The 25,967-nt window shown below is 36.3% G+C and overlaps 2 protein-coding genes across 2 annotated transcripts; both read left to right on the top strand.

Moving 5' to 3' along the window:
- The first annotated feature begins 7,109 nt into the window (after positions 1 to 7,109).
- Positions 7,110 to 13,388, top strand: LOC110872643 (dual specificity tyrosine-phosphorylation-regulated kinase 4). The gene is made up of 7 exons (XM_022121487.2): positions 7,110 to 7,493; positions 8,786 to 9,536; positions 10,531 to 10,810; positions 11,163 to 11,270; positions 11,357 to 11,635; positions 12,489 to 12,632; positions 12,778 to 13,388. Exons 1-7 carry the CDS (start codon positions 7,226 to 7,228, stop codon positions 12,961 to 12,963), a joined length of 2,016 nt encoding a protein of 671 aa, XP_021977179.1. The 5' UTR covers positions 7,110 to 7,225; the 3' UTR covers positions 12,964 to 13,388.
- A 2,520-nt stretch (positions 13,389 to 15,908) lies between these two features.
- LOC110872644 (CTD nuclear envelope phosphatase 1 homolog) lies at positions 15,909 to 22,418 on the top strand. Its single transcript, XM_022121488.2, has 6 exons — positions 15,909 to 16,388; positions 17,126 to 17,254; positions 17,352 to 17,472; positions 17,575 to 17,656; positions 18,916 to 19,069; positions 21,950 to 22,418. The coding sequence occupies exons 1-6, from the start codon at positions 16,095 to 16,097 to the stop codon at positions 22,088 to 22,090; spliced, it is 921 nt and encodes a 306-aa protein (XP_021977180.1). The 5' UTR covers positions 15,909 to 16,094; the 3' UTR covers positions 22,091 to 22,418.
- Positions 22,419 to 25,967: the final 3,549 nt, after the last annotated feature.

The following is a 25,967-nucleotide window of genomic DNA, read 5'->3' on the forward strand; positions in this document are numbered from 1 at the left end:
CACAAATTTTGAACCCACTCTCAAATCTATAACACTATCATTACGTTTGAATCCTTAATCATATAGAAGAAAAACACTTTTACTGTATCCAAATATGGGTATGAATTTTTGACACGACATAAACCTAACACGAAATTTACGGGTATGAGTTTGGCCTAAATGGGTTCGGGCCAGTTTTAGGTTGAACCCGCGACCCATTTAGCTAAAATTGGGTTCGGGTCAACCCGGTTGGGTTGGCGAGCTGGCCCGTTTAACCCATTTATATTATATTATATTTTTTACAAAATGTTTTATGTCATAAATTAAATTGGGTGTGTATTTTATGCCATAAGTATTAACTTAAAAAGAGAAATTGACATAAGATTTAACAATTTAAATGTATATACATTTGTGTTCTTTTCAGTAAATTTTAATTTTAATTTATTAGTTTGCGGAAAAAATTGTTAAAATAAAAAAATCCGGGTTGAAATGGTCGTGTTCGGGTTAACCCGTAAATATTCAGGTCGTGTTCAAGTTCATGCGTATAACACGATTTACAAGTTCAGGTACATTTAAAATTTTTGGGTTTGGGTCAGGTATAACCCACCAACCACAAACACGGCCGGTTTAGCACCCCTTGACTATATGATTTCTCTTTCTATATACCAAAATCTATATGTGGTTTTATTTCATTAATTTTTTTTAGTTTAATAAACATTCAAACAAACTTTTATGTAAAACATTTATATAATATCAATTTGTAACATTTGTAGGCATGAAGGATTGTACTAATATGTTTAGTGAGTTGTACTAATATTTGGGTTCTTTTATGTTTAATTTATTTTACTTTCAACATAAATCACTTTAAAGCACATACAAATAAACATGTGTAGGAATAAGGGGTTGTACTCCAATTTGTAGGCGTAAAGTGTGTGTGGTTCAACGTTTCTTTCTAAGTTTTGCGAGTTAACACAACGCAACGTGCGCGTGTGGTTCGACGTTTTTATGTCGTCTATTTTTTCCCGTTTGACAAGTTCTTCATAATGTGCGGGTCCTAGATGGACTTAGTTATTATTATTTTCTATATTTACGTTTCCGTCTAATTGCTTCGTATTAACACGTCGCAAATTCATTGTTGGTGGTCGCTCACGGTGGTGTGACATTGCTACTATTTGACACGATTTTACGTCCCGGCCGCAACGTGGGGATGCTAAATACTAGTTTATTCATATAACTTAACATAAAAATATTATTAAATAAGTTATATACCTGTCGTACTTGTACATATTTCTTGGAGTATATTATGATTTTTGATTATTTTCATCATCATATTCTACCAATAGCTAAACTAAGATAGGTTCTGAGGAAAGTAAGATGTAGACAGTCTTACCTCTACATCGTAGGAATAGAGAGGCTGCTTTCAGTGAGACCCCCGACTCGATAGTAGTTTTGTATCAAGCCTTGGACATAAGACACATAACACTCGGCAATTAAGACAAATGTCGACTAGTGCATGTACCCCTTTGTCTTTCGGCTATCAACGCCACCACATGATGCATGATTAATGATGTGTGTAAAATGCAACATATAAAACACATCAATTAAGGCATAAAACTAACCCTTTTTAAGTACTAATGTTGGAAAAAGAGTGTTTTTGTCTTCCTTTTGTATTTTCAGGATGAAATGAGCTCAAAATCACAAAAGAAGCAAAAAGACCACTAATTCTACCATAAATACAAGAAAAGGAACAAAAGTGGACTGCCCGGACCCTCAACGGCACCTCCCAAGGCAAAAAGAAGGAAACAGAGTCTGAACACGCCCCGTGTCCAGCGAACACGGGGGCGTGCCCAGGAAGCAGCAGAAAAGACAAACCAGTAGAAGCTTCCATTGCCCACCACGGGGCCGTGTCCAGCGAGCACGGGGGCGTGGTGAAAGTACAGCAGGCGCATTAATTGTAATTCGCAATTACAATTAATGAGGAGAGAGAGTGTCAGGCGGGCACGGGGCCGTGTCCAGCGGACACGGGGCCGTGTCCAGCCTTCTGTTCAGCCTATAAATAGAGGAGCTTGCATTCATTCTCTCTCATCCCTTGGCACACCACCTCTCTCACACTTCATCCACCACCCACCACCACCATAACACCATCATCCACCACCATCATCCATTGTCCATCGTAGAGTGTGTGAGTCGTCTCGGGATCCAAGATTGATCGTAAGAGTTCTTGACAATCAAGGCCATGTTTGCCTAAGTCTCTTACATCACTTGGTGAAGACAAGTGTTTAGTATAATATTTTTTATTTTTAATCTTTTGCACTTTTTATTTGGTTTTGTATTAATGACTTTAATAACTAGTTACTTATGTTGAAGGTGATCTTTCCTTATCGTTTTGTCCGTGGTGTCTTGGCGTTATTTTACTGTCTATATAAAATAAAAGATTTTCACCATTCATATCTCCACGGTCTATATGGAGGTATGTTGGCTACCTGGTCGGGGGTTAAGGGAACGGTTTGGTAAGGGTCTTGCCCTTGTTCAGCGTTTAGAGGTCCTGCTTGGGACCTGGGTCAAATTTAGTAGGATCTCCTTCAATGCCCATAGGTATTGGATGGCGGGGATCCAAACTCTTTGACCCCCTCATAAGTTAACTACTATTAATACTATAACCCGGCTATTTAGGACTGTATCCCTGCTGACTCAGACTACTTAGCCGAGGGTAACGTCGCCGCCAAAAGCGGGGCATACCATAATTTGCATTAATAACTTAATTCATTATCTTCCAATAATCCGACCCTTTAGGATTGTATCCTTGCTGACTCAAACTACTGGGTTGAGGGTAACGTCGCCTTCAAAAGAGGGGCCTACTACAATAACTAAGATAATCTCTTAAACAAGTGCAAAAGTGCGAAAATAATCAAAGGTTATACTAATACACGTGTCGGATCCAAGTGATTCATCTTGTCTATCTGTTTTTATTTTATTTTTATTTTCAGCATTTTAGTTAGTTTTTATTTTTCTTAGTTTAAAACATTTTTCTAACCTTTTTGATTTGATTAGACGTTGAGGATAAACCGGTATTAAAAGCTCTTGTGTCCTTGGACGACCTCGGTATCTTACCAACACTATACTACGTCCACGATGGGTGCACTTGCCCATATGTGTGTTTAGTGTTAGTAAATATCGTGTTTTATAAATTTAAAACTTGGCTAAAAGTGTAAAAAGGGCTTAAATATATATCTAAAAACATATATACACTCACACGCATCAATTAACCATCCCACTCTTTTAGCGTTATTTTCATGAAATTAGTAAAAATAACATTAAAAATAGTGTACTTTCACTTTTCTCCCCGAGCGCCCACACATATATACATTATATGTGCATATCGCAAGCAGAACGATTTTGATTATTGTGCTTTATTCAAATAAATATTCAATCTAATGGTTTAAATTTTGCAAAATCAGAATTTTCATTTTCATTACAATCAAGTCCACCTCGTTAACTCCATTCATCTGTATTGTTAACATGTTTACTTAAAAAAACTAAAATACCCCAAAAAAGCAAATATGGTCGGCGATGAAGGTTTTAAGGCGATGGCCGACAATGAAGATGTTTATGTGAGGAAAATGGATTTTTAACAATCCTAACTTTGCCCTATTGACCAAGTGTTGGGTCAAATTAGAGAATAATGTTATCAGTTATGCAATCACGTTCATGTCCTAGGTGAATAAATATATTTTGCTCGGATAAAATATATCTATTAATTTTCATCTTTATATATTTCTTGTTTTAGTTAAAACCATGACGACCTAAATGTAATTAGCCTAAGTATATTTAGGCTATAAATAGAAAGGTGGATTAGGGTTTTAGCCAACACAAATTAGGGTGATTTTGGGGTTTTATTGTATTGAGTTTATGCGAAATCATCTTTGGAGTTTTAAAGATTTATCAAGTGTGTTCATTTTTGATTTATTCATCATAACCAGATTTTAGACCCCATTTGATCCTACACTAAGATTAATCCTAACACGAAAAATGTTTACATATAGTCCTAACTTTGAACGTATTTTTCTTCAACAATCTCATACTAACAGAAAGTTAACCTCGTTGATTTTTTTGATGACGTGGACTACTTATGTGGCAAAAAGAGACGTTCTAACTATCGCTGACATGGTTTTCATCCTTAAATCCCAACGTTGCCACTGCCAGAGAATGGCAACAACTCCAACTTTTTGTTGTCGGGAATACTAACATAACTACCGTCAAACCTTAAATTTGACACGAGGAATGAATTTGGAAAATTGGGAAACAACGAAGTTAGTAGAACCTACCAAACTAGCTAGAAAACCAAGAATACCCATTGGTGTCCTTCTGGTCGTGACGAAACCCTAACAATAGCCGACTAATTGGAAAAAAGGGATTGCAAGATTATCAATTCAACTCAATCATCTATCAATCTCACTGCAAGCAACCGATTTATCTTCCAACCCAACTTCTTATATCACTGGATTATACCTACATCTTTGCCTATATATATGTAAATTTAGTGGCTAGTACACGTGATCCCTGGCGCCGCCATTGCATAGTTGAACCTACAACCGATGACCACCATTATAAAACCTAGCCGCCATTGCTTATTGCCTATCGCTAATTATTCCTATCAGACCATCGAAAACCTGCCTATACCGCTGCCAAAACTGTATAACCACCATAAATCGCCGTCTTCTCTGATAAACCGTAGTTGTCACCACTAATGGAAGTCGTGGTCATTACCATTGTCTGACACGTCATCATCGCCTCTAGTAACCGGAGACCGATCGGCTGCCGGAGCTTCCATAGTTGTCTTTCTCACTCTTGTTTGTATGTGTGTGCCTAATAAAAGAGTGAGGAATGAAATAGAAGAGTTTTTTTTTAAATATTAATTTATTTGTCATTTAAGCAGTCTACGTCATAAAAAAAAGTAATGAGTTAACTTTTAGTTAACATGAGATCGCTGGAGGTAAATACGTTCATCATTGAGATTGACTGTAAACATTTCCTAGTTGGGTTTAGTACCGGCTAGTAGATCTGTTATAATCATTTCACGTAAATTAGAGAATAAATGAATGGAGTTAACGAGGATGGGAATCACCCCGTCCGATCAGTAACTATTCTTGACGGAACTTCATGTTCGACCCGTTAAGTCGGTCATCTCTTCGATAGTAATCCGTTCTCAGACCGGCACTTCACCAGAGAATGAGTAGAATGCCTGAATGAGCTCAGATCCTATCGGTTTTATGTGAAAAGTTGAGGATGTTGAAGAAAAGTTTGAATCTAGTTGAAAATGTTTAGATTTAGGTGAAATCAGCGTTTAAACATTGTAGAAATCCTTTAGACCTGAGTTGTTCTTGGTGAGATGAGATCATACTTCGGTGTTCATATGAACCTGTGATGACGTCACTCGAAAACAGCCCAAATCAGGTGGATTTCATGGTTAAAAGTTGTGATTTTTGGGTGAAATCAAGGAGAAAGTGTGTGTAGATCAAGGAAGTACAAGATTTGAGATGTAAACTTACAAGAATCGCGAGGAATCGAGAGAAAAGGGCCGAGAATGCGCTGGTCGGAGGAGAGCTGTCACATCACATGAACAGTGATGTAACAGGTGAGTATTTATAGGGGAAGGAGGAGAAAGGCGGTGTAAAGTGATTCGATCGGAGGGCCTTTCGATCGGTTGGTCATCCGGTCGTCCGGTCGGATGACCATTCGATCGAAGGATCATTCGATCGGATGGCTCGAGTGAGTTGGTTTTACGATTTTCGTTTCGTGCGTTGAGCGTTGAGATGCGTTTCAGCGAGTGTCGAATAAGCGATGCGATAGTTTTAAATAATAGTTACATAAATAACATAACTAACATACAACAACATAAGTAACCTTGCGTTGCCAGTTCGCGTTGTGATTAGAGTTTCGATTACGTTTGCAATTAACACCTTTAACATAATTAAACATGCACAAGTAACACATAATAGCACACACACGTAAAACAATATCCAGAACTGCGATTCAAGTTGTGATGCGATAGCGATGAGATTAGCGTTAAGTAGATAGCATTTAATTGCGTTTATTGCATTGTTACTTCACATAATACAACTAAAACAACATAAACTAATGCATCGATTATCGAGATTTGAGAGTACAAGCAATAATTAAGCAAGGAATGACATATCGAATTAGCAATCTTTTCTTCCTTTGACTTTGACTTTGACTTGTACTTCGACTTCAAAAAGTCGGGTTGTCACATTTATCTTCCAACCTAACTTTTTATATCACTGGATTATACCTACATCTTTGCCTATATATACGTAAATTTAGTGACTAGTACACCTGATCCCTGACGCCGCCATTGCATAGTTGAACCTACGGCCGATGACCACCATTAAAAAACCTAGCCGCCACTGCTTATTACCTATCGCTAGTCATTATTCCCATCGGACCATCGAAAACCTGCCCATACCGCTGCCAAAACTGTACAACCACCATAAATCACCATCTTCTCTGATAAACTGTAGTTGTCACCACTAATGGAAGTCTTGGTCATTACCATCGTATGACACGTCATCATCGCCTATGGTAACCGGAGACCGATCGGTTGCCGGAGCTTCCATAGTTCTCTTTCTCACTCTTGTTTGTATGTGTGTGCCCAAATAAAAGAGTGAGGAATTAAATATAAGAGTTTTTTTTAAATATTTTTTTTGTCATATAAGTAGTCCACATCATAAAAAAAAGTAAAAAAAAAGTAATGAGTTAACTTTTAGTTAATATGAGATCGCTGGAGGTAAATACGTTCATCATTGAGATTGTCTATAAACAATAAACATTTCCTAGTTGGGTTTAGGACCGGCTAGTAGATCTGTTGTACTTATTTCACGTAAATTACAGAATAAATGAATGGAGTTAACGAGGATGGATTAAATTGAAACGAGGATGAAAATTCTTGTTTTTTTTACAAGATTTAAAATATGAAATTGTTATTCTGAGCAAAAAATAGATGAATTGAAAATCGTATTTACTCTATTTTTTATTTTTCTTTCCATTCACCGTAAAAAAAAAAAAACAAAAAACAAAACAGAACACACTTTCTCTGCTCACTCCTTTTTCTTTACTTTTCAAAGTTGTTGCACGAATTCTTCCCGTTTACCTTCCACTCACCCTCTATAATTCACTGTCATTCCATCAAAATCATGCCCCCTTTTTCAAATTCCCTCTTTCATCCGCCATGGAAGAAGACCTCACCGACGTCGAAGAAGTGCTCCAATTCTTGAGGCAAAATGGCCTCTTTGCCTCCGAATCAGCACTCATGGATGATATTATCGACAAATCCCATCTGGGTTCTTTCGATTTCCAGCGATTCGTCTTCCCCATCACTTTTCCTGCTTCTCCGCCGCCGTCGCCGCCGCGCCTTACGGCGGAGGACGGCGGTGGTGGTTCTTCGGATGATGAGTTTGTGAGTGTTGATTCTTCTATTTCCGGTTTCTGCTCCTCAGGTACCACCAATTTTGTTGTTGTTTTAATTCATTGATTGTTTTAAAATTAAATTATTTTTGTTATCAGTATATATGTTTTTGTTATAAAATTAAATTGTTTATTTATGTTTGTTCTGTGTGAAATTAATTTCATTCTAAATTCAGTGATTTTACACTGGATTTGGGACCACATTTTCTAGGTTGACTTTGATTTTAAATTCATTTCAATCCAAATGTCATCAAGATCAATAGTTTCTTCACTTAATGAAGTATCATCCTTGTTGTTGTTTTTATTTTATTTTATTAATTAATTAGTGATTAAAGGGTTTGCTCTGGTAATTCCAAAGATTCATTGTTTATATAACGTATTGTGTGTTATTGATCTAACTATTTATACGATAATCTGATTACAATGGGATAATTACCAAAGAAATTGATTAACTTTTATTTTTTATTTTTTTTGAACGGAAAAAATTAATTAAATTAGAACTCCTAGTTATTATTACTAATTTATATTGTATCTTATAATTTATTGGTTAAATTTGATTAATGATCAATAAAAGTTATAAAACTATAAAAGAAGTTTCTTTTCCATCTTAGTTCATTGATAGGGGTGTTTTGATTACAATTGGTTTAATTGTTCTATATTAATTCAACTTTATTCTTTTCCATCTTTGGTTTAAATTTATTGCTTTTCTCGCGATGCATATGTCATCAATATAAGAAACTGATCAACCATGCTTTGTCTATTACAATAAAACATATAAATACAAGAAGAGAAAGCTATTGTAAGGAATACATTTAATTACAAATATATGCAAGGCTATAATGTGGGAGACAATCACTCAAACGGTTTTGACTGATTAATGTGATGGACTTGATTTTCTCTTTGATCATCTTGAGTTAGTCATTTTCCTTAATAATCAAGATTTATAAATTTAATTCGTTGCTTCCCGTAGTTCACCTCACAAGATATTAAGCATGATTTGAATTGCAATCCATACTTGTAATAAATTGGTCAAGATTGTTAACACAAGTGTAGCTGTCGAAAAGCCCAAAATTAGCATTCTAATAGCTATTAATGGAAGTTATTAGCAACTCATAGGTTTTCTATTAGATAAACCCCGAATTAAATATTATAGTTTTCATGGAATTTATTATCAAATAGTTTTTATAATATCAGAGCCGTGACCCGCAACCTAAGACTTATACGGACTCATCACTATAATGCACGCTGAGTTATACGTTATCCTTTTAAACGACATGAATGGGTATTGACAATTTTGCCCTTTTGGTGATTATGGTTTATGCAGAATTCATAAATCCATATGGAATAAAAACGACAAGAGGGATTAATTCTCAGGCTTCATCAGATAGGTTGTCCCAATTCGGTACCGCTCGCGATTACCATGAGTTTGACTTACAAAACGACATAAATTGGTACACGGAGAGAGATGAAGACTATGCAATGCCACCTTCATTTGACAACTCTGATCCCTTCAGCGGTCCAACTGAGGATAAGTTTGTAATGAGTTCAGATAAAGAGAACCAAGACGAGAATCATCAGCCGTTTAATGATCCTATAGTAGACCCTTTTGGTCAAACTAACTATCTTGATAAACCATGGCCTTTGACTTCTATCGGATACGTAAAAGATGGCGTTAAAGTCACCGATTATTACGATTTTGATGGAAAATGTGTTGAGCAAGACCTAAACGGTAACATAATTAACTTGAAAGATTTTCAAGAAATTGATACGAGGCGTAGAACAGACGCGTGTAGTTCATGTCTTGAAGAAAATAAAATAAGCTGCGATTGTTATCTTGTTGGGGAATCTAAAAATACCCATGAACTGAAAGATCAAACCGGTGAGAAAGATGTTGACTTTGACTTGGATAGTAATTCTGAGGATAACTTTGAAAGAAGTCTTCAAGAACATCATGAGAGTGACGCTGCGAAAGTCAAAGAAGGTGATCGTGATGCCACAAATGATGAGCTTTTGATCTATGCAAATGAGGATGATTATGAAGTGTTTGAGTTAAGAATTGTACACAGGAAAAACCGGTTAGTTATTTTTTAGTATATTGGCAAAAAAGGCGGGATAGGTAACGGGTTGAAATGGGTTGTTTTATGTGTGGGTCAAAAGAGTTTGGGCCTGGCTGGGTCGACCCACTTAAGATTTTTGAACTTTGTTAACAAATAGTGTATTAGAGTGTGGGTCAAAAGAGTTTGGGCCTGGCTGGGCCGACCCACTTACGATTTTTGAACTTTGTTAACAAATAGTGTATTAGAAATTTGATTACAAACCTTTAGAGTAAAGTACACGGATGGCCCTTGTGGTTTACCAAAATTTTGGATTTGGTCCCTAGCTTTCCAAAAGTACACGGATGGTCCCTGTGGTTTGCACTTTCAAACGCATTTAGTCCCTAGCCAACAAATCTAAAGGTTTTAGCATGTCCAAGTTAGGGACTAAATGCTTACAAAAGGGAAATCATAGGGACCATCCATGTACTTTGAAAAAGCTGGGGACTAAATGCGTTTCAAAGTGCAAACCACAGGGACCATCTGTGTACTTTACTCAACGTTTAAAATTAAAAATCATTTTAACCAAATTTTGGCTACTTCTTTTATGTTTTTATCCACTTGACCCGTTTAATAATCGATATAAACTAGTACAAGCTGAAATGACCCATTTTTGTATAAACGGGTTGAATTGACCCTCTTTTAACTTCATATATGGACTAAATGTGTTTCAAAGTGCAAACCACAGGGACCATCTGTGTACTTTTGGAAAGCCAGGAACCAAATCCAAAATTTTGGTAAACCATAGGGGCCGTCCGTGTACTTTAGTCAAACGTTTAAAATTAAAAACCATTTTAACCAAATTTTGGCTACTTCTTTTATGTTTTTATCCACTTGACCTGTTTGATAATCGATATAAACTAGTACAACCTGAAATGACCCGTTTATGTATATAAACGGGTCGAATTGACCCGCTTTTAACTTCATATATGGAAAGTGGAAACAAGTGAATAATTTGCTTTTATGACGTATGTAGGACGGGTTTTGAAGAGAATAAGGATCTACCAATTGTTTTAAACGGTATGATTGGGTCCCGATATTGTGTTACCGAGTATCTCGGTTCAGCTGCATTCAGTAAGGTTGTTCAGGCACGTGATCTCCAAACGGGAATCGATGTCTGTCTAAAGATCATAAAGAACGATAAAGATTTCTTTGACCAAAGCTTAGATGAAATCAAGCTCTTAAAGTTTGTAAACAAGTATGATCCGGGAGACGAGCACCACATTTTACGTCTTTACGACTATTTCTATTTTCAGGTGAATATATGATGGTAGTTTAATCCAACACATTTTACGTCTTTATGTTTTGACAATTTTTTAACTAATGAACTGTAATGGTTATTTTCAACAAATCACAAGGATGAAAAATGTGATTAACTCATTTGTTTATATATTTTTTTTAAATGAGGGGTATTTTAGTCTTTTCACCAAAAACTTAATGGTAAATTGGATGGGGTTTATGGAGGTGGACTGTAATTGTTCCAAAAGTGAAAGTACTGGTACTGTTTTGGCAATTTTTAAACTAATGGACTCTAATGGTTATTTTCAACAAACCATAGGGACGAAAACGTAATTAACTCTTCTTATTATGTTCTTTGAAATTTTGCAGGAACATCTTATAATTGTGTGTGAATTATTATGTGCGAACTTATACGAATATCAAAAATACAACAAAGAATGTGGTGGGGAGCCATACTTTACGTTGAACAGGCTACAGGTTCGACGAATTAGTGAATTACTACTATTTTAATGTATAATTACCATGGTTTTTACAAAATGTTGACTTTTGAAAGTCAAAATCAGGTGATAACAAGGCAATGTTTGGAAGCATTGGAGTACTTGCATGAATTGGGGATCATTCATTGTGATTTAAAACCTGAAAATATTCTTATCAAAAGCTATAGCAGATGTGAGATTAAGGTCATTGATCTTGGAAGCAGCTGCTTCCAAAACGACAATTTGTCATTATATGTGCAATCTAGATCATATCGGGCTCCAGAAGTTATTATCGGGCTTCCGTATGATCAAAAGATTGACCTCTGGTCTCTTGGTTGTATTTTAGCAGAGCTATATACCGGTGATGTATGTACTTCATTCTCTATCAGTTGTTCCACTTTGACTTTAAATGTCAAACAAACTACTTTAAGAGTAAAGTACCCGGATTTGATCCCTAGCTTTTCAAAAGTACAAGGATGGTCCTTGTGGTTTGCATTTTGTAACGCATTTAGTCCCCAACTTTTTCCAAAAGTACATGGATGGTCCTTGTGGTTTGCACTTTGTAACACATTTAGTCCTTAACTTAGAATTGTTGGCTAGGGACTCAACGCATTACAAAGTGCAAACCACATGGACCATTCGTGTATGCAAAATTTTGGTAAACCACAGGGATCATTCGTGTACTTTACCCCTACTTGAATCTCAAAATTGGTATTCAGCTATTTAGTTGGTGCGGAAAAGTCAACAACTGCACCAATTGGGTATGACAAGTATGATAAATACAAAAAAAAATCGTTGCTAAAACCATATAGGAATAAGTAATAATTAGAGTAAATTACGATTTTGGCCCCTGTGGTTATATCACTTTTACCCTTTTAGCCCCAAAAGGAATCTTTTAACATCTGAGCCCCCAACGTCTTTTTTTCTAACCCTTTTGGCCCCTAACACTAACCCCATCCATTTACTTTTAGGGGCCAAAAGGGTTAGAAAAAAAGACGTTGGGGGCCAAAAGGGTTAGAAAAAAAGACGTTGGGGGCTCAGATGTTAAAAAATTCCTTTTTGGGCTAAAAGAGTAAAAGTGATATAACCACAGGGGCCAAAATCGTAATTTACTCTAATAATTATATATATACACACTTTTTTGCTAAATAAAGTTTTGACATTCAAAGTGATGACATGCAGCATTTAACTTGATTATGTTACCTTTATGTGAAATCAGGTTTTATTCCCAAACGATGAGCTTGTGATTTTGCTTGCAAGAGTGATCGGAATGCTCGGGCCAATCGATATCGAGATGTTGGAGAATGGGCAAGAGACGGACAAGTATTTCACCAAAGATTTCGATCTTTATCACATAAATGAGGTTTGTTTGCTGCATAATCTTCTAAAATGAAATATGTAGTGCGTAAATCATTATATTATATAAATACAACTAGAAAAATACATGTAAATTGTTTGGATTTGATGTGATCGATCTCATTTCATATGTTTGGTTGTAATGTACACAGGAAACTGATCAGTTGGAATACATAATCCCACAAAAAACGTCGCTGGAAGAACAACTTCAAGCTTCTGATGCATTATTTCTTGATTTTGTGAAGAATTTACTAGAAATTAATCCTCAAAACCGGCCCACAGCTAGTGAAGCCTTGCAACACCCATGGCTCTCTTCATCAGTCAGCCAGCAATTTTGAATCTGGTCCAACCCATCTGTCGGCGGCTGCACCAACATGGTTCATGAAATCTTGATCCTTTTTGTCAGCCAGCCCCAGGCTATGTGAATCATGGTCCGCACCTTACTTGCGTACTCACATATAGGTTCATGTGGCCGCCTGCACCAATGTTGGTTTTTTAAATCTTGATCCAAACCAGTGTCAGCCGTTGATGGTCATTCTCGTTCTTCTTTTCTGTTTATCAGCCTTCTGTTTGCGCTTTCTTTTTGCACATTAAAATGGCCTTCTGAGTTCCGACCATTTTGTTTTGCCTGCTCACATATCATGTAAATTCCTTACAGTTTCGTATATACATATTTCAAAGTATTGATGCATATATATGTGTATACAAGTTTCACAATTGCATAAGTTCCTTAAATCAGGGAAATCATATTTTACCAATGATCTTTTCATTTGTTTTTCTTCTTAATGCAAGTCATTTTTTTAAACCTTTTTATTGAAATGGGATGCTGACGCCTTTGCTTCTGGGGATCGAACGCTCGTTTCTGAGCTATGGATTCTGGATTGAAGGCCTCACTTCTTGTCTGTGGATCATGAATTAAAGCCTAAAGGTTGCGCGTACACAAATGAAACTAGTCCTGTGGTTTACCATGAAAATATTAAAAAAAAAATCACCAACACCATATACGGGTTTACAGATTCAACCGGTCCGACTAGAAAGCGGCTGGTCCCAAACAGGGCTGTTCGCATGTACCAAAGCAGACTAGTGGTGTTTGCTGTTCCGGTCCGGTTAGGATATGAAATCATTAATAAAAAATACTTAGAATGTCAAGATTAGTTTTTTTTTGTTCTTATTTTTTGATAAGTTGTCTAATGAATATATTTCTTCTCCCTCTCCATATATGTGTGTTGAGTGTGTTTTTTTCTAAATAGATTTTCTTACAAAGTGTGTGAGATTTTTGGTCGTTGACTGGACCAAATGAAGGATGAAAAATTGATTTGTGAAAATTTATAAGTAATAAGAAGTTAAAATATGTATGAAAAGTAAGAAAAGAAATTCAAAAATTTAGTTACATGGATCGCCTTATTGGTTTAAATTTACACAACACATAACACATCAAAGCAATCGGTAAATAAAGAAATCAATTTATAATTATAGTTGTTGCTACAAGGATATTGCATTACGGATAAAAGAGGGATTATTATCTGATTATCTAATACTAATACTAATATAATATATAATAATACTAATAAAAGAGTGTAAATAATGCTACATGGCCTCTAATATTAAGAAAGGATTATAAATAATGCCATATGACATTTGCTCGTCTAATCTTACAATTAAAAAACGTCTGCAGTTTGTTTTTTATGAGGTAAAATGTCTAAGGTGTTGTTTGTTTTTTAAGAGGTAAAATGTATGCAGTCTGCGGACCACATCTGTAGACATCTGTAGAAGAAGGGGTGGACCAAACCTCTCAACTGCAGTCTGCAAGAAGAAGGTTGTTTGTTTTTTAATGTATGCAGATTTCTAAAATAAACTAGTGGTGGTGTACGGACGGTGGTGGTGGACTAATGGGTGGTGGTGGTATTAGACGATGATGGTGGTAGACGGTGGTGGTGGGTGGTGGACGGTGGTGGTTGTGATGGACGATAGTGGTGAACTATGGTGGTGGTGATGGGCGATGGCGGTGTTTAACTCTCTGCAGACCTTAGAAGATCTTAAAAGTGTCTGGCTAAGTCTGTACCAAGAAGAGATCGCACAGACGTTTTTTAATGAAATATCTTCGAAAAAACAAATAGTCTGTGCGTAGCAATGTCGGCATTGATTTATGTAGATTACTTTTTGAGGTGATTTTACCTATCTTGTTTACGAGACGTGCATTTATTAGGTGAATACACAATTTACTCCTCTCCTCATTTTCCTCTTTTATGTCGACTTCATAGTTAACAACCTTACCTGGCTAGCCGCCTAGATAGAGTTTTATCTCCTTTTTTTTGAAGTTTGCTAATTCTTGTTTTAACCACAAAAGTTTTATTATTTTTCCAATTCCACCACCAATGTTTTAACTCATAGTAATCTATACACTATTTCTATTTTCTGTCACTATATATATTAGCTTTTGTATCACAATATGTATTATGAAAATGTTACTTTATGCTATCACAATAAGAATTAGATATCTGTAAACGAACCGATCAAACATGAAAGGCAACTTGTTCGTGAACTTCGTATACATTTGTTTAAGTTTAATTTTTTTTTAGAAATTAGTATCTTATATTTCATTCCAATCACCAGGGCAAGTTTAATTGAACAACCAAGAACAAAGAGACAAGCTAATTCTCTTGTTTATACATTTTCGTTAATGAAACTTGTCTATTCATATTTGTTAAACAAACACAAATGAGAAAATATTAAATATATATAATACGTAGACTATTATAAATGTATTAAAGCTAGAATATACATCATATTCACTTTCTTATACCATTTTCATGTTTAGCTATAAATGTATCATTAAATATTATAATAATAACATAACTAATATATAGATAGTATCTGTACATGAACAAACAATGTACCAAACGTCCACAAACGTAAATGAATATAAAACTTGTTTAACCCCGTTTGTTTAATAACAAAACAAATATAAACAAACCAACTTCCCGTTTAATAGTTCACGAACGCTTCATCAATTCGTTTACAACCTTATACAACAAAGTTGTTGGGTAGTACGACAATACTGATCTAGCAACGCAATCACCTTAACACCATTGGTGTGACAGAAGTGAGTGGGAGTATCGATCAAGTGAAGGCGAAAGTGAAGTGACAACTTACATAATAAATTGCCATCAATGCCACAAGCACGATATTTGTAACCCTAAACTTAAACAATCTAAACTTTAGGGACCTGTTTTGTCAATCAAGAAAATAAAGGTCCTGAATAATATATAACCAACTGGCAAAAACTAGCCACTCCCAAACCCCATCTTCACGGCGACATTGAATACAAACAAACAAACGCGTGCCTCACACTCGCTCCCTCTCCAACACGCGCCACCCCATCATCTTCTATATTACTCACCAAAACGACATCGTCAGGTCCAATCAAACAAACAAACTTATCATAACCGTTTTTTTCCGGCGACTGGCGATGGTGGAGCTAGGTCAAACCGATACCGAAGTATACGCGCCGAAGAAAACCTTACAAGTATGGCGGACACTGTTGAACTGGTTAGCTTTCTTCTTTCAGATCTTCGTTCAGATCATTAGAGCTACCCCTTCGTTGATTAATTATTCGTATTCTTCTTCGTCGCCGGAGTTTGAACCGTTGCCGGTTGTTGAGTTGTCTGAATCTGCTCAAGCTCCGCCGCCGTACGCCGCCTCCGCTGTTCATATTCCGCCGGCTGGTGCTGACGTTGAGTATGATGTTTCGCAGAAGCTCACGGTATGTTTGATTTTGATTTAACCTAGCGTGTAGAATTGTTGATTTTGTTTAGTTAGAGAAATTAGGTTTGTAGAATTGTAATTAGTTAGTTTCGTGATCGTTATGTAGTTTTGTATCAAATTGTGTGATGAGGATTGCTTACAGCTCGAACGAGTTAGATTGGTTCTAAGTTAAGCCTTTGACTCAAACAGACACGAAGGGGTATCCTGAAGTCTTGTGCAGCGAGTTAGATTCGTTCTAAGTTAAGCCTTCGATTCTAACAAACACACAAAACATAGCGCTGAGTGTCCTTGTAAAGCATACTTGTAATCTCTCTTTGTAGCAAGTGTTTTAGGCAGGATGTGACGATACGCTTTGACTATGTAATTGGTTTATCCAACATGCTTTTCAGTTCGTTGATTTTGTTCAGTTAGAAAGTTATGTTGGAAGAATTGTAATGAGTCGTTTTGTACTTATGTTTGTTTGTGTTGGTTCTTTTGTTAGATGAACAAGTGTCAAGTTTTTGCATCAATTTTGTGACGGTACCTGTTATCTTCTTTATGCAACTTAGATTTGTTCAAAGTTAAGCCTTTGACCCAAACAAACACATAACTCTTACAAGTGTTCTTGTAAAGCATTCTTGTAATCTCTCTTTGTAAGCAATATAAGCTTTTTAAGCAGGCATTTAGCTCATCAAAGATCAGTTAATTAACTGACTCTTTTAACTCTGTAATTGATTCATCTAACATTGGCTGCAGGTGGTTCTGGATTTGGATGAAACTTTAGTATGTGCGTATGAAACTTCTAGTTTGCCTGCAATTGTTCGTAATCAAGCCATAGATGCAGGTTTGAAGTGGTTCGAGTTAGAATGTGTATCTTCTGATAAGGTGACAATGTTCATGTTTATCATGTTTGTATGTTGTTTCATGATTTAATCTTCAAAGTGAAGTGATTAACGATGATGTTTAAATTTCTGTATTGAAGGAATTTGAGGGCAAAGCGAAAGTCAACTATGTGACGGTATTTGAACGTCCTGGATTGGATGAATTCCTTACCCAACTCAGTAAATTTGCTGATCTTGTGCTATTTACCGCTGGCCTTGAAGGTCTGCCATAAACTTCTTGTTTTCAATTTCAGTTTGTTGAGTTCCTCTGTTGTAGAAAACTCTAGTTGATTCAGTTTGCCTGTCATTGTTACGCCATTGCAGGTTATGCTAAGCCGCTTGTTGATAGAATAGATGCTGAAAACAGGTTTGGTCGTAGACTTTATCGGCCTTCAACAAGTTCAACGTAAGTGGTTCTGCTCTTCATGACTTATTTATTTTATTAGAACTCGTTTTAGCTTGTTTTTACTTGACCCGTTTAAGAATTGAGATAACCCACAACCCAAATTGACTTGTTCGTAAGTAAATGGGCTGAAAATAATGAACAATGAGAGTGATTGACAACGACATATGACCTTTTAGATTCAACATACAAGGCTAGCTGAGTCAGTAGCAAACCCCACTATGCGTATGAGCGTATTAGCTCATGATGTTTTATCTACTATGAATGTATTCCCAATCTTCACTAATAAACCTTAAAAATTTTACATTGGATAAATGGTGTATCCCATTTAAGCGCCTCTTGTTTTTCTTGGTTCTTTGTACTCTAAATGCCACTTAAACAAATTTGAGTTATATGGTATATTAAAGATCTAAATCTTAAAGATCAATGGGCTCTAATCTTCCCACTTGTAGTTGTGACATTAGATGACTAAATCACTATATAATCATATTTAATACAAACTAGTATTAAGCCCCCCGCATTGCGGTGGGGGCGTAAAACCGTGAAAAAGTAACGTCGAAACGTTTTATCGAACACGTGTTTTGAAGGGGGTGTTGGACCCGCACTTTGCGTCGGGACTGTTAAATCGAACGAAAAGTAGACGTAAAAACGTTCAACCACTCATGCCCGTTGCTGCTTGTTAACGTGCAAAAATTAGACCAAAACGTAAGTCATAGAAAAGAATAACTAAGTTGACTTATGACCCGTGCGTTGCGACGGGGCCGTTAAATGGGGAAAAATAGACGTAAAAACGTTGAACCACACACACATGTTGCAGCGAGTTAACTCGCAAAAATTTGACCAAAAGGTTAAACGAAAAATTTGTAAAAGATGAATAGTATAGGAGACCAAAGTTGAAAGTGGAAAAGTATTGGGGTCAAGCATGGAAAAAGCTTTGTGACAAATATGTAAAAGATGAAATGTATAATGGTTAAAAGGAAAAAAAAAGTTGGAAAAAATAAATATAATCAACAAAGCACAATGTAAAAGCTCCAATGCATAAGAAAGTTGATATTTAATATATATAATTGTTAGAATACTGATATTTGTTTCAATTTCATTCCCATATCCGCATATAAAGTTAGTTAATATGACTGTTGTATTTGAAATGATTACAGTTTTCAGATGCCACCATCCCTACATGTTTACTGATAGCACATCCACATGACATAGAAATTGATGAGCTTTATTTTATTTTATATCCATGTTTTCATGGCTTTCAGGGAATTCAGGGAACATGTGAAGGATCTTTCGTGTATATCAACGAACTTTTGCAGAATTGTGATTGTGGACAACAATCCGTTCAGTTTCTTATTGCAACCAGTCAACGGAATCCCATGCATACCTTTTTCTGCTGGACAACCATATGATGATCAGGTACCTTGAATAGATTTACAAAACTTATCACTTGTCAAACAGCTTATTATCACAGAGTTATCTTTCGATCCCCATGTGGCGTTTCCATTTCCTGATGTCCTGCCTTGGACTCATCAGGAAAGCGGCGCCAGATCTCGACTAGTGATGCGTTCATCATAGACACGATAGGCACGTACACGTCTTCATTGACATTGAGACCGTCCCTGATAAAGTCCAGGACTAGCCAGTAAACCCAAGCATTCAAGTACATCACATAGCAAAACGGCCTTCGAATATTGGCCCGTGACATTATGCTATAAATATATTTTTGTCTGATTTATGTGTTCACGTAGAGGTGGCAATTTTGACCCATATTCTTATCAATTAGGCTGATTTGGGTTAACTTGAGTCTTAAATGGGTTAAATAAAAAGTTAGCTAAAAAGGAAAGGAGTTGAATGTCTTCAAGTGTGTGGTTTTAATTCTTACAAGTTACAACCTCCTAGATCGTTCTGGACTCTGGTCAAAAAGTTTAGATGATTGCAATAAGGACAAACTGCAAGAAAGTTCAATGTACTATTCACCTTTTACCATATACACAACTTACTTTCTTCACCATTCAGTCAAACATACTATTTCTTTACGAGTATGCCGGTTGTTGCATTGAATGTTATAAGATGATTAGTATGGTGGATCAAATGGTTGATAAAGGCTCAAACTATCTACACACCAAGTGTGTATATAGCCAACCCAAAAAGGTGTTTTTGTCCTATATGCACACCCTGTAGTGTCAAGCTGTGGCCAAAGCGCGGCGTTTTGGTCCGGTCAACCAGACAAAGACTGACGGGTGTCTGACGGGTCTGTTGACCGGACCAAAACGCCGAGGTTTGACCGCGTTTTGGTCCTGTCAACCAGACCGGGTGTTAGTCTTTTGTCTGGTTGACGAGACCAAAACGCGGCCAAAGCTCGACACTACAGGGTGTGCATATAGGACAAAAAACACCTTTTTGGTGTGCCAATAGGCAAATGGGTGTGCAAATAGGTACACCCTTGATAAATGGTAAAGATGCTGCATTAAATGGTTAAGAAATGCATATTTTGGTAAGAAATGGTAAATATGTTGCGCCGTGGTAAATAGTTAAAAGGATGTTTTTTATTAATCAGTAAAAAGGGACTAGTACATTGCATTTTCTTGCTATTTACCCTTACTATAATAATATAGTTTTTGTAATCATAATTAATGCATTATTATTCAACTACAAAAATAAAAAAAACGAGTAAATTACAAGTTTTGTCCTTTATGTTTACATCAAATTGCAAGCGATGTCCTTTTTTCCAAAAGTTTACAGGCGGTGTCCTTAACCTTTCAAAATCTTGCACGTTATGTCCTTTAGGCCAAACTCAGTTAGATTTTTTTGTTAAATCTGGTCATGTGCCTTGCACATGAGGGTATTGTTGTCATTTCATTTTTAGGGACTATTGTGTAAAAAAAAACTTATGTTCAGGGACTAGCTTGTAATATCTCTCTCTTCATCTTCTTCTGAATGTCCCCCTCTCTCACTTCACAACTGAATGTCCCCTCTCTCTCTCACTTCATCTGCAACCCACTCCCTTCATTATCTACAACCCACTCCCAGCCGCCACCAACTGCATCCACCGCCGTGCAACCACCGCCACCAACTGCAACCCACTCCCTTCATCATCTACAACCCCCTTCATCTTCTCTCTCTATCGCACACTCAGATCTATAATGGATACATGGTGTCGGGTTGGGGTTTCACCGAATTCGAGATGTTGGAAGGTTTTGATGGTGGTTCGATGTGGTGGTTGGATTTGAACAAGGGACAGTGGTGGGTTTGGATCCGAGGCGGTGGTGGGTTTGGACTGAGATGGTGGCCGGTTATCATGGTGGATTTGGTGATACAATTGTAAAATAAAAAAACTCTGCATTGACTCTCTCTAAACTCTCTCTCTCTCTATGTCTATCTCCCCCATAATAAATAAGATTTTACCTCATATCTGTCTGTCTGATTGTCTGATGGCTACCTGGAATTCTTTCCACTTGGGTTTCATTAAATTCATGTATTTCAAATGTATGGTTATTTGTTATTCCAATATTACCCAGTTTGACTTGGGCTTCAAACCCTTTAATTTGGTAGCATTAGAAATCACACGAATCCATTCACAAACACCACATTTGGGCTTAAGGTATGAATTAATTATAATTAGGTCTTGTAGGTCGATCTAATGGGTGTGGGGGTGTGGGAGATGTACGAAGGTAACGATTTTGGGGAAATAAACAGAGTGGTCGCCGAAGGGTAAGGGTTTTGCCGGAGGGTAAGTGTTTTGCCGGAGTGGAAGGTCATCGGAGAACGCCGGAGTATACCTGTGGGAGAGAGAGAACAGAGGGGGTGATGAGAGAGAGAGAGAGAGAGAGTTCAGGTTTTTTAATTTATACTTTATTTTTCATTTTTAACACAATTAGTCCCTTTCTATAAGATATTTTATACAAAAGTCCCTAACGATGTAAAATGACAAGAATGCCCTCATGTGCAAGGCACATGACCAGATTTAACCAAAGAATCTAACTGGGTTTGACCTAAAGGACATAACGTGCAAGATTTTGAAAGGTTAAGGACACCGCCTGTAAACTTTTGGAAAAAAGGACATCGCTTGCAATTTGATGTAAACATAAAGGACAAAACTTGTAATTTACTCTAAAAAAAACTGACAAAAAAGTGTTCGCGGGGACAACCCAACCGTACTAAAAATTGCCCTTTTGACCTTTTAAACTTTTCCGACCCGTCGATTAGTTTACCAGATTTCCATACATGTTCCATCTTTCTAATTATTATATTGTTATATATCTCACCAATTTTTTTTATGCATATTATTATAATCAGCTTCTTGAGGTCCTTCTTCCCCTTTTAAAACAACTGTCACAGCAAGGGGATGTAAGACCTGTGCTGTACGAAAAGTTCCACATGCCTGAATGGTTTCATAAACACGGAATCCCTACTTCCGGCTCGGCAACACATGTTTAAAGTTAAAAAAAAGAACCATCTGTACAGAGTAGAATCCTTTTGTTCTTCAATTTGAGGCACCTAAGCATGTAATCCTCACCGTCAAGAGCTTTCTTATGACGATGGTGTAATTTTTGGATTTAACGGGCCAGTTCGTTAAAAAGCCGCAGGTAGTCTCTGTACCAGGCAAGCATAATTTATTAGTACCACATTTTGTATAGTGTTAATCGCGTCAGGAAATTATTTATTTACGGGTTCACTTGCTATGATCTGTAACACTCATTTTGAACTACATTTCTTGTGATTTGGTGTATAGTTCGCTTACATTACGATTCCAGTTTTTAAGTTCTGTTGACCTGTAGTGTGTTCGTCGGGGCAACCTAAGCAGCTGTAACGCATTTTTGGGGTTACCATTGACGATGCTCTTTATGGTTGACACGTTGACTTCGGATTGTTTCTTGTTGAAACCATATTTGACAGCAGTGAGGGTCCTAGGTTCTTTCTATATATGTTTCGAAGATAGGTGACTGTTTATTGCTAATAGAGGTGGCAAGATAGGCTGGTTGAGTAAGGGGTTGGATGCTTCACCTTTGTTCATCTCTGTAAATTCTTTACAAAAGTTCTCGACCTTTGGAATCTGGCGCCTACCCGAGACTGATTTCCACCGAGTTGATTCCGGTTATGTTTTTATATCCAATTGATCAAACGGGTTGATTGGCAATTGCAGTTTGAGTAGAATATTATTTCTTTGATATATCTATACATATGTGAAAAAAAACAAAAATGAATACATCATTAAAATTTCAATAACAAAAGAGTTGCCTCTTTAAGAGATTTTCCCCACCTCAAACCCTTCTGACCCTTGCACGGTTACTTCTACCCGGGAATCAAACCCGCAAGGCTTACCCTTTTGGGTGGCGGCGGTGTTCTAGCGTGGGTTCCCCGGTCCCCCTTAGGGTAGTGGGTAGAGGTGTACAAAAAAACTGATTTTAGAATCGAAACCAGAAAAAAACCAAAACTAGTTTTTAACCGAACTGAACCGCTTAGTACAAGTTTGGGTTTCCATCCTAAAAAGCCGGTTAAAAAATCAAACCCCTGTTTTTTTTTTCTCAAAAGAAACCGATTCAGTTAAAAGCCGGACCAATTTTTTCTTTAAAAAAACCGATTTGTACACCTCTAACGGTAGGTTTCCCCTGGAATGGTGGGTGGTTTGAGTCCGGTTAGTACCAGTTTGGGTTTCCATCCTATAAAAGCAATGAAAAAACCAAACCCCCGTTTTTTTCGCAAAAAAAAAAAAAAAAAAAAAAAAAACCGATTCAGTTAAAAACCGGACCAGTTTTTTCTTTAAAAAAAAACATATTTGTACACCTCTAGCGGTGGGTTTCCCCTGGAATGGTGGGTGGGTTGAGTCATCAACGTTGTCTGTGTTTGCGGGGCGTGATTAGTATTTTGCCAATGAGTGTACCCGGGTGGCCGGGCTTGTATAGTATTTATTGGCCGTTAAAAAATCATTTCTATTGTATTGTTTTATAAAATAAATACTTATAATTACTTTTATAATACATTTTACATAGTAGATCAAGCTATCTAGTTTTATAAAAAAAATACTTACAATTATTTTTATAATACATTTTACATAGTAAATCAAACTATCTAATAAATTACATTGATTTGATTAACTACAAAACACAACTTTAAAACTAATTTCCTCTATATTAATTTGCAATTTTACTTTGTGAGACACTTTTACTATTCAACTTTTTACAAGTGTTCAAAGCTATATGTATAACTCACTAAAGCATAGCCTCATCAACTCTTTTCACTTTATAACAATCTTATTTTGTGACACTTACCCATTTGTTAGCACCATCTCATAATCTTTCATATATAAAAAAAAAAAAAATTGCTATTCAGCAACCTTCCTTAAATTTTTTTACCATAAAATAATTGATGTTTTCATAATAAGGTTTCTAAAATTATATAACACATAGTATTTTTCTTCATTTTCTAATTTCAAAGACCTAATCTGTAGAACGTTAAACGATTGTTTACTCTTCACAAAACAACGGGTCGTTGGAAACCAGAGGTGCAAACGAGCCGAGCTATCCGTAAGCTACTCGAGCTCGGCTCAAAAAAAAGCTCAAACAAGCTGAGTTTAAACGAGCTCGAGCTTGAGCCCGAGCCTAAAAACAAGCTCATTTAGTAAACGAGCCCGAGCCTGAGCTTCGCTTATCGAGCTCGAGCCGGCTCGCGAGCCTACACGAGCTTTCTGTTTATATATTTTTTATTAATATATTAAATATATATTTATATAATAATAATTACCATTTATATAAAATATAAAAAATAAATTATATGTATAATAATATTTATAATTAATATAAATTAATTAATAAATACTAAACGAGTCGAGCCCGAGCCGAGCTCGAGCTTTAGAAATAAAGCTCGAATCGAGCCGAGCTCGAGCTCGGGCTCGGCTCGTTTTCTTTTGTTTGCACATCATAACTTTGTAAAGATTTAATACAAATGAATTTTAATATACAAAATGTGACATAAAAAGTGAACAAAGTTTTTTTTTTCTCTACTGGTTCAGAATGATGTTTAATTTGTAAAATATAAAAAAATCGTGATTTTACAGTAATCGAGTTATTATTGTAGAGTAATTATAATTAACCAAGAAAAATCCATGAAAAAGGTTAACGAGTTATTGACATAAAAATATAAGGTTTCTTAGTCATAATCTGAGAATATATTTAAATTAATTGGTTTTGTAACAACATCATTTTGTTTAGTCTCCAAGATTATCTAACCGTGCGTAAAGGGATACCATGGGGTGTGGTTCCCCTTCCCCCATCTCCACCTCCACTTTCACATCACCTGACAATGGGTCGAGTTCGGGTCGGGTATGGGTAATCCCATACCTATACCCGCTTGTAAAATCATGTCTCATACCCGACCCAATACCCGTCGGATATTTGTCAGGTAATTACCTGTCGGGTATCGGGTATACCCATTAATTTGTTAAAAGATATACGTTGGGGGTTTCCAACTACATTTTTTTACTGTCATAATTATTATATATTTTATTTATACAGCAACTACTATAATTAAAAAACGTACATTACATAAAATAAGTTTTATCATAAATTAATAATAAGTTTATAATATTTATACACTTATACTTCACAACATACAAAGTATACATACTATTATCAAGCATATATGCTAAAAGAAAATTTATTTTTTTCACATTATAAACATACTAAAATAAATCACTAATAGACAAGGGTTAATGGAAAATAAAGATATAAATTAAAAAAAAAATCTGGTTATATGATCGAGTATATAATTCGGGTAAACGGGTATGTGGTTTCGGGTAATTGGGTCGGGTGTCACCTAATCCCATACCCGCGAAAATTTTTAACACTAATCCCATATCCGACCCATACCTGTAAGATATCGGGTATACTCGTCCCATTTATGTCGGGTTTCAGGTATACCCATCAGGCTCAGGTACGACCTCCTTCTTCCACTTCCTCTTTCCCATCCTTAGGAAATGGTTTAAAAGAGAAAAAAACGACAAATGGTCCTCGTGTTTAATTCGATGGACTTTATTGTTTACATTACGAAGAAAACCATGACTTTTTTGCGCAAAATTTAAGGATATTTATTTTGTATACACTACAAAAAAAACGACAAATTTGGATTACTGACGGACCACTAGAGTATCATCATGTTACTAGCGGAATCACTCGATCATATCCATCTCCACTAGGCATAATGTTTATATACTAATTCAGAAGAAAACCCAATAAATATGAGAAAAAACACCTTGTGGGAATCGAACTCAGGACCTGTTGGTTCCAAAGCCTTATCCCACCCTAAGATGTCACTAGGT

The sequence above is a fragment of the Helianthus annuus genome, chromosome 4, assembly GCF_002127325.2.
Source record: "Helianthus annuus cultivar XRQ/B chromosome 4, HanXRQr2.0-SUNRISE, whole genome shotgun sequence".
Lineage (NCBI taxonomy): Eukaryota > Viridiplantae > Streptophyta > Magnoliopsida > Asterales > Asteraceae > Helianthus > Helianthus annuus.

Bases quoted from the DNA above. Each gene is read 5' to 3' on its own strand.
- LOC110872644 (XM_022121488.2), top strand. From the start codon at position 16,095: ATGGTGGAGCTAGGTCAAACCGATACCGAAGTATACGCGCCGAAGAAA. The intron at 17,255-17,351 runs GTGACAATGTTC...TCTGTATTGAAG, and splicing joins AATGTGTATCTTCTGATAAG to GAATTTGAGGGCAAAGCGAA. The intron at 17,657-18,915 runs GTAAGTGGTTCT...CATGGCTTTCAG, and splicing joins CGGCCTTCAACAAGTTCAAC to GGAATTCAGGGAACATGTGA.
- LOC110872643 (XM_022121487.2), top strand. From the start codon at position 7,226: ATGGAAGAAGACCTCACCGACGTCGAAGAAGTGCTCCAATTCTTGAGG. The intron at 9,537-10,530 runs GTTAGTTATTTT...TGACGTATGTAG, and splicing joins ATTGTACACAGGAAAAACCG to GACGGGTTTTGAAGAGAATA. The intron at 11,271-11,356 runs GTTCGACGAATT...AGTCAAAATCAG, and splicing joins TTACGTTGAACAGGCTACAG to GTGATAACAAGGCAATGTTT.